General features: G+C 34.9%; 1 protein-coding gene across 1 annotated transcript; it reads left to right on the forward strand.

Annotated features, from left to right (window-relative positions):
• The first annotated feature begins 6,201 nt into the window (after nucleotides 1-6,201).
• LOC107418338 (phenylacetaldehyde oxime monooxygenase CYP71AN24) lies at nucleotides 6,202-9,269 on the forward strand. The gene is made up of 2 exons (XM_016027022.4): nucleotides 6,202-7,228; nucleotides 8,157-9,269. Exons 1-2 carry the CDS (start codon nucleotides 6,269-6,271, stop codon nucleotides 8,766-8,768), a joined length of 1,572 nt encoding a protein of 523 aa, XP_015882508.3. The 5' UTR covers nucleotides 6,202-6,268; the 3' UTR covers nucleotides 8,769-9,269.
• The last annotated feature ends 442 nt before the right edge of the window (nucleotides 9,270-9,711 follow it).

Below are 9,711 nucleotides of genomic sequence, written 5' to 3' on the forward strand. Positions count from 1 at the left end.
TGGAGTTGATATTGGCTTGCAGTCCAACATTCCAAATTTTTGTAATAGATTCTTTGCATACTTTTGTTAACCAAGAAATAAACCTTTCTCTGTTCGGTCAACTTCGAGTCCAAGGAAGTGCTTGAGCTCCCCAAGTTCCTTCATCTAGAAGCGAACTGATAAATTTCTCTTTGCTTGAGAGATTTCATCTTCATGATCTCCTGTGATAATTAAATCATCCACATATACTAGCACTATTGCTAGTTTTGTTCCTTCAGTCTTCACAAATAAACTAGAATCTGCAGAAGATACTATATATCCACTTTGAAGAAGGAACTCTGCAATCTTACCGTACCATGCCCGCGGAGCTTGTTTTAGACCATAAAGTGCCTTCCTTAGCTTGCACATGTACTCTGGATTAGTTTTGCTTTCAAAACCCTTTGGCTGTATCATATAAATTTCTCTGTCTAGATCTCCATTCAAGAAGGCATTCTTTACGTCCATCTGCCACAGCTTCCAGTCTTTACTTGTTGCAAGTGCTAGTAGAACATGTACGGTAGTGATCTTTGCTACTGGACTAAACATCTCATCATAGTCTAGTCCATATTGCTGTGAGAATCCTCGTGCGACTAAACGAGCTTTATATCTTTCAATTGATCCATCATGATGAGTTTTTATCTTGTAAACCCATTTACAGGATATGGGTTTTACAGTTTTAGGTTTAGGCACCAAATCCCAAGTTTGATTTTGATTTAATGCAGAAATTTCTTCTTCCATAGCCTTTCTCCATTCATGATATTTAGATGGTTCTTCATATGATGTAGGTTCTTTTATATCCTCCATTTCTGTTATTACTACATTAGCGTAACTGGGATTTGGTCTTCGTTGTCTGCTCGATCTTCTTGGTTGTGGAGTTGTCTCTTCGTCATTTTGTTGAAGATTCGACCCGATGTTCTCTGGTATTCCTTGATGTACACCAGACCGCCAGGGACTTTGAGATGATATCGTAGGCTCGTCTGCTACAGTCGGCTCGTCTTTTCCTTCATTTGTTGGCTAGCATGCTTCATAGTCTTGCTCCCCCATATTTTGTTGCAGCTTGACCTCAATCTCCTTTGAATTTGGCAACTCTGTATTTTGAGGTGCCCACCAAGAAGATGCTTCATCGAACACCACATTTCGTGAAGTATAACATCGTCCAGTATTAGGGTCACAACATCTCCACCTTTTTCTTTGGCTATCATATCCGACAAAAATGCATCTTATTGCCTTCTTATCAAACTTCATGCGTAAGTGAGAAGGCACAAACACATAGCAAACACAGCCAAAGATTCGAAAGTGGCCAACTGTGGGTTTTATGTTCCACAGTTTTTCAAAGGGTGAGAGGAATCCTAACTTTGCTTGAGGGAGCCTATTAATCACATGAGCTGCTGTATTCATGCACTCAGCCCAAAATCTTCCTGGAACATTTTTTGCATGTAGCATGCTCCGACATGTTTCTGCAAGATGTTGGTTCTTTCTTTCCGCAATACCATTTTGTTGCGGAGTATTTGGACACGTCAATTGATGTCTTATTTTGTATTCTCTTAAATATTGTATAAATTCTCTTGAGGTATATTCTCCCCCATTATCTGTGCGTAGGCATTGTATCCTTTTGCCTAATTCTTTTTCTACCTTTTCCTTAAATTGCTTAAATTTTGAAAAGGTCTCAGATTTTTCTTTCATAAAGAAAACCCAGACGTACCTTGAAAAATCGTCAATGAATGTCACCATATAATGCATGCCTCCAACTGATGACTGTTTGATACGCCCGAAAACATCAGAGTGAATGAGTTGCAGAGGCTCTTTTGCTTGGAACTTTGAATCTTCAAATGGTAGTTGATGTGCTTTGCCGTATTGACACCCTGCACAGATTATGTCGACACCGACATCGAGTTGGGGAAGACCCTTGAGCATTGACTTTTGCATCATCACCTTCAACTTTTTGTATCCTAACCGCGCGTGCCAAAGGTCTGATGTCTCGTTCCTTCTTGTCTTGTTTACGTAGGCAGACTCTGCTGACATCACATAGATAGATTCCAATTTCCGCCCCTTCATTGTTGTGTACAAGAGATTTTAAGGTCTCGATACACCTTAGCATCCTCAGGTCTAAACAATACATAATTTCCTAAAGATGTTAGTTGAGCTACTGACAGCAAATTCTTCTTCATTCCTGGCACATGAAAGACATCTTGCAGTTGAACTTGATGGCAACTAAAATGAGGCATGATTGCTGCCTTACCAACGTGAGCTATCGGCAATCTTAAGTCATTTGGTGTCACCACCATACGCCCTCCTTTATACTCTGTCATGCTTTGCAGCTTCTCTTTATCTCCCGTCATATGATTTGAACTTCCAGAGTCTATAATCCAATCATTTTTATAATCAATGCATCTAGGGATAACCACTGCGAGTGCCGTTTCCCTTTCTTGCATTGAACTTGAGCCATCCATGAGCTCAGCAGTAGCTAAAGATGCTTCAACATCCCATTCATCTTCACTTATATTATTTTGAGGCTCTGGGATAACTATATTACTTTCTGTAAATTTCTTCCTTAGTCTACAGTTTTTAATATAATGTCCTTTTCTTCCACAGTTGAAGCATCTTCCATCATCTCTTTTATTTTCAAAAAATCGTCCATTATTTCTTTTATTTTCTAAAAATTGTTGTCTATTTCTATTATTCCTTTGTTCTCCTCTAAAATCTTCTCCATGTTGATTTACCTTATTAAATTTTTGTTGTTTGGGTCGGCCTTTTCTTCTGCCGCTAAAGAGCGCTTCTTCATCGCTCTTTAGTGAGACCCCAGCCATTTGTTTGATCATATTTTCTTGATCAATAAGTAAATTTTCTAATTCAATCAATGAAGGTTGGACTGGCCAACCTTGAATGGCTGAAATAAATCCTTTAAATTCGGGTCTCAACCCATGTAAAATTATTCTCCTCATTCTAGATTTTGTAATAGGAGAACTAGGATCTAACTCAGTAATTTCGCGACTAAGAGTTTTTACCTTGTTGAAATATTTCTGGATTGTCATGTCGTGCTGTGTTGTTGACAGCAATTCACTCTCGAGAAGCTGCAACCTTGTGTCATTCTTCCTTAAGAAGAGTCTTGAAAACATGTCCCATGCCTCTTTTGGAACTTCAATATCCCGTATGTACTCCAACATCTCTTCTTCAACTGTAGATTTAAGGGCAAACATTGCCTTACCAGCTTTAATATTCCACTTCTTCAAAGCCTCAGCATCCTGTGGTTGCTCGACTTCACTGCCAGCTATGATCTCCCAGAGATCTTGGCCCTTCAAATATGACTTCATGCACATTGACCACGTGCCGTAATTCTGACTGTTGAGCTTCTTAATACCTCCACCAACTTGAAGGTCTCCCATTATGGTTGCTGAAAATTCCCGCAGCACTACGTAAACTTAGTCTTGACTGCGTGACCACGAACAAGAAGCTCCCACAAAGTCGAACTTGGACCAACTAGGCTCTGATACAAAAAATGTTAGAGACAGAGGACTAAAGGAGAAACCAAGAAAATTGATTTTTATTAATATAAAACAATTGGTACACTCTCACGTATAAAGAGAGCAACACACTCTAACACACTCACACTCACTTGATTTTTGACTTACACTAGGACACAAAACACCTTTTCACACTCTTCTCACTCAAAGGACACACACTCACACTCACACGTACAGCACTCTCTCTTTTTTCTATTGCTATTGGACATCACACTTAACTCATACATCACCACCTATTTATAGAAGAGAAAGTCGGCTGTGGATACTTCTAGAAATATTTAATTATAGATATTTTTCTCATCACTTCTAAGGCACTAGTTGTTCTCCATTTTTAAAAGAGAAAACAAGATAACTCTAGATTCTTCTAGGGAGCTAAGTCGGCATTGATATTTATCAAGATGATGGTAAGAGCAAGTTTGGAGAGCTTACCAAAAGGGTTATAATTCAGTTTACAACTTTCAGTTTTGATGATTTTTTTCCCTGTAAGAGTTGGATGGATTATCTTACTGGCTTGATTTTGAGCCTTAAGGCAACTTTTCAAGAATTGGACCCTTTTCTTGAAGAGATAATTAAGATCATGAAGCTGGTGAGAATGATCACTCTGATAAGAAAGATTTTGTAGACATTCTCTTCCAACTTCAGAAAGATGGAACGCTTGAAAAGGAACTCACTCTTGACAACCTCAAAGCCATATTATTGGTATAGATCTCTCTCTATATGCATAGCAAAGCTATGCAAGGAACAGTCATCCACCATATGGTGGATGTCCAACATCTGATTATACATAATTTATGGATTATATTACTCAAATTATATGCAATCGAATTTTAGGCGTCCATCATATATTATATTTACTAAAACTAACACGTATCAATATTTCGGGGCATATTTGTGGCGGGAAGCGACACAACATCATCAACAGTGGAATGGGGAATGGCAGAGCTTCCGAAAAATGAAACTACGATGAAGAAAACTCAAGAAGAGGTACGAAAAGTAATAGGGAAAAGATCGATTATAGATGTAAACGATATGAGTAAAATAAAATATTTGAAATGTGTAATCAAAGAACTTTAAGACTACATCCACTGGCTCCTTTGATTTACAGAGAAATATCTGAAAGAGTGAAATTGGGAGGCTATGTATTCTATCAAAAGTAATGGTCCTTATAAATTCATGGGCAATTCACAGGGATCCCAATGTGTCTGATAGACCAAATGAGTTTGTCCCAGAGAAATTTGAGAAAAACCCAATTGATATTAAAGGCCTAGATTTTCATCATATTCCATTTGGTTTTGGAAGAAGAGGTTGTCCTGGTTTGACATTTGGACTGTTTGCTGTTGAGTATTTGATGGCCAATCTTTTACATTGGTTTGATTGGAAGCAACCAGAGGAATTGGACGTGGATGAAGTTTTTGGTTTCACTATTCATAAAAAAATCCTCTTCTAATTGTACAGATACCAAATTCCCCTTGATGATCTATCTCTATTAGTATAGAAAGATTGTTCCATTCTAATGTTTCAATTCACAACTTTTTATATGCATATATAAATACCTTACCAATTGAATCCAACTTATTTAAAAAAATTGTTTGATGTTATTTCCAATATTTTTTTTGTCTTATTTTGAGTCAATTGTTTAGGAGAAATCGAATTATATTTTTTAAAATTTTTAAAAAAGTTGTTGGTGTAAAATATTTTGGGGGTCCATAAAAGTGTTTATTGTAGCATTTGCGGAATACATGGGAGTCAATGCAATTTTCCTTAATAGTGTTTGTTGTAGTAGTTACAAAATAAATGGGAGTCAATGCGATTTTTTCCCTTTGCTTTTATTCTCACAGCGTCATTTTAATTCTTTCATTCTTGTTCTTATGGAATTCTGGTTCTTAGTTTAATTTGGATACTTATAATTATCATTTTCAATTAAAATTAATGATGGGTCAGGAGCTCAGTTAGCTGGATCTTTTGGCAAGATATAATATAATTAATTTATATAATATATTTTCTATCGAAGATATTATACATCGCCCATTAGACTGGGTCAGAGTTTGGGCTTGGAATGGATAAGAGGGACTTGGAGTTGCCCTTGGACTTCAGTGAAGTTAATGGGCTTTATCCATAAGAAAATTGGCCTCTTCTCGTATTGCCACTTTTAATAATTAAATAATCCAAAATTCATTGTCAAATCTTGGGCCACCATAGAATGGTTTTTTCTTTGTTAACCAAAAAAATTCAATCTTGCTTCGATTCCGTAATCAATAAAATTTACAAACTACAACCACAAGCACGCAGAATTAGAATTTTTTTATTTTTTTTATTTTTTTCAGTTCAGTTTTAGTAGAAAGCCATCCAAAAATTTCTTCAACGTGGAAAGAAAATCTTCATCCTCGAGCCAAAAAACAAATCTAACATAAGATAGAATTATATTATTATGACATGAGCAGGAACACAAAGTGAAAAAAAGCTAGCGGAATATTGAACCCACGGTAGAATAGTTTTATTGAACAAGAATATTCCACCGTAGAATAGTATTACTGAACCAGTTTTCTTCGTCAACATTTGAATTGAATTTCGACTCCTTATCAACAAACATGACGATTAATAACCAGAAAAAATCAGATCGCTTACACATTGATTTGATGTTGCACAGGCTATAAATTAGTACGCAAAATATACATATTTGGACGACCGGCAAGGCTATCCTTCACTTTTTTGTGTGCTTAAACCGAAGTATGGAGGTGTTATCATTTTTGTTGCCTGTTTGGGAAGAGATACAAAGAAGCAAACTCTTCACTAATTACTTCATTTCTCTCCTTTTCCTCCTTTTACTTCTCTTCCTTTCTCTTCGCTTCACATTTTTTCTCGCTGGACCACAAACCAAACTCAAATTACTTCCATCCCCACCAAAGCTACCCATTATTGGAAACCTTCACCAGCTATCCAACCTTCCTCACCGATCTCTGCAGGCACTCTCTCAGAAATATGGTCCTCTAATCCTCATAAACTTGGGCTACACTCCAACTCTCCTCGTTTCTTCTGCAGAGATGGCTAAAGAAATAACCAAGATCCATGATATCGTTTTCTCAGATCGGCCCAAAACCGTGGCTACTGATATTTTCTTTTATGGATGTTCGGACTTTGCTTTTTCAGCATACAGTAAGTACTGGAGGGAAGCTAGGAAAATATGTGTTCTCGAACTTTTGGGCTTGAAAAGCGTGCAATCTTTCGGATTTATCAGGGAAGAAGAAACTGCAGGATTAGTTCGCGAATTACGCAATGCGAGCTCAAGTGGGTTTACGGTGAACCTAGGCCAGATGCTGAGTGCAACTTCAAGTAACATACTTGCGAGATGTATTCTTGGGCAGAAATGCCAAGAACACGGAACTAGAAGCCCGTTTGGAGAGCTCTCCAGAAGGGTTACGTTCCACCTAACATCTTTCAAATTTGGAGATTACTTCCCTTATTTGAAGTGGATGGACGTAGTCACTGGCATGGCTTCAAGCCTCAAGGCAACTTTCAGAGAATTAGACCTTCTTCTTGAAAAGATAATTGAAGATCATAAGGCTGCTTTGAGTGGCAAGGATGAACAATCCTCTGATCACAAGGACATAGTGGATATTCTCCTCCAGGTTCAAAAAGATGGCGTTCATGACATTGAACTTACTAATGACAACATCAAAGCCATTTTAATGGTATCTCTCTTCTTATTTTAGCCTTTATATATATTTACTTATATATTTGATTAATTTTTACATGATGGGGCATATTGTCATGGCAACAAACATTTGATTACATATTTCAAAGATATAATTCATGGATTAAATGTAATTAGATATTAGATATTTATAGTAGTAGAATTGTATATGTTACCGTTTTTACTAAACCATTTTTTTAACTTATAATAGAAAATATATTAATATGATTTCTGTTAAAAATTATCACATCACCAATTAAATTCTCAATTATAAATTAAATTTTAGATTATTAATTAAAATTTTTCACATCACCATCTTGCTCATTTTTTATCACTATATATAAGTTGGGAGAAGATATATATATACGTGTTTGTTCCCCTTTAAAATGAAATCGATATTTAAAAAAAAAAAAAAAAAAAAAAACTAGTTTCAATGGTGAAACATATTTTTAGATATTATTATTATTTATTTTTTTTTGTCAAAGAAAGAAATTAGTAGGCTTACGTGAAAAATCAAATATTTTTGGATTGTTTAATAGAGTTTTTTTTTTTTGGGTCATGTTTAATAGAGTATTTGGTGTTGGATTAGATGCATTAATTAAGCTAAAAGGGAAAGACTAAATTTTACAAGGAAATTAATGAATAATAAGATAGGAAATCTTAAATTGAGAGGAGGCACAAGCCTAAATTTTAGTAATAATTATGTAATTAATTAAGAAAAAATAACATGTTAAAATGTTTTAAAAAAAAAATGACGGGGGCACTTGCTCTCTGGCGCTTATGTAAATCTAACCATGCATGACGTTGTCTTAGATGATTCCAGACAAAAATCTCTAGAATGAAAGAATGATTATATATATACTCACACATAGAAAGAGATGTTAATCTCCACATATTAAAACACCAGTATTTAATCATATTTTCAGGATCTGTTTGCGGGAGGAAGTGATTCTGTCTCAGCAACAATGGAATGGGCAATGGCAGAGCTTATGAGAAATGAAAATATGATGAAGAAAGCGCAAGAAGAGGTAAGAAGGGTGGTACGGGAAAAATCAAGCATAGATGTGAATGATATTAATCAAATGGATTACTTAAAATGTGTGGTCAAAGAAACTCTAAGGCTACATCCAGCGGGTCCGCTGAATTTTAGAGAAACAAGAGAAAGTTTGAAATTGGGAGGCTATGATATTCCTCCAAAAACCAAAGTAATTTTAAATATATGGGCAATCCAAATGGATCCTAATTTTTGGGATAAACCAGAAGAGTTTGTCCCTGAGAGATTTCAGAACAACCAAGTTGATTTCAAAGGCCAAGATTTTCAATTCATTCCATTTGGTTCTGGAAGAAGAGGATGTCCTGGTATGACATTTGCGGTGTTCCAAGTTGAGTATGTGATAGCCAATCTTTTATATTGGTTTGATTGGAAGCTGCCTTATGAGAATAATGGAATGCCAAAGAACTTGGACATGACTGAAACTGCAGGGCTCGTTACGCGTTTGAAAAACCCTCTTGTTGCAGTACCAATACCAATTAACTAATGATGCCAGTTATGTGTGTTAGTCTATTTATATGTATAAATAAAGACAGAAATCTTTTACTGTTTTTTTTTTTTATTTCCATCCTGTCTATTATTAACATGATGCCATATAATTTGAGACAGGAAGGAAAAAAAAAAAAAAAAACAAAAGATTTCATCATAAAATGAAACTAAATATGAATAATACCACTCATTGTAAATGATGGTTTACTATTTAAAGTGTGATTTATATAGTATTTGAGCTTGCTGTGATTGAAGGATTATAGGTGAAGTTAATGGGCTTATCATACTCGTGCATATTCACCACATGAGAACCAATTGGATGGTTGTCCAGTAGTGCTGCTCCAGACTGTAACTTGAGTTTGCCTAAGTATAATTTCAGCTATTAAAAAAAAAAAAAAAATGTTTGCCAAAATATAAAAAAATTCAATTGTATTAGATATATGGTCAAAACTTAAGTTTATTTTATTTTATTTTATTTTTTTCTTTTGCTTTTTCATCATTACTAGAGACGGACATCGATTCAATTCAATTGGTTAATTTTTTTTAATTTTTTTTTTTCAATGTTCTTGATTCAATGTTTAAAAGGTGATTCATGCATACAGTTCAGATTTAACTCAGACTCAAGAAATTTAAAAATGTGATCTCTTTCATATTCATCCTAAATTTCCGAGGAAGAAAATTAAATTATCTAGCATTTTTCTTTTCTACATATTAACCAAATATTGAATTCAAAATTTCAATCGATGTCGTTTCAAATCACTGATTAAACTAAATAATAATAATAATATTATGTTGATATCTAAAATTTTAAAATTGTACGAATTAAATTCTAAATTTTTAATTTGAACAAATTAAATTTTAAGTTTTTTAATTTGTTACAAAATTTATTATATAATGAGTTTGACAGAATCATTAACGGACATGCATGTGACTTGACCCCA

This window comes from Ziziphus jujuba, chromosome 2 (assembly GCF_031755915.1).
Source record: "Ziziphus jujuba cultivar Dongzao chromosome 2, ASM3175591v1".
Classification (NCBI taxonomy): Eukaryota; Viridiplantae; Streptophyta; class Magnoliopsida; order Rosales; family Rhamnaceae; genus Ziziphus; species Ziziphus jujuba.

Excerpts from the sequence above, each read along its gene's own strand:
- LOC107418338 (XM_016027022.4), top strand. The coding sequence starts at position 6,269 with ATGGAGGTGTTATCATTTTTGTTGCCTGTTTGGGAAGAGATACAAAGA. Across the intron at positions 7,229-8,156 it reads ACATCAAAGCCATTTTAATG|GATCTGTTTGCGGGAGGAAG; the intron begins GTATCTCTCTTC and ends TCATATTTTCAG.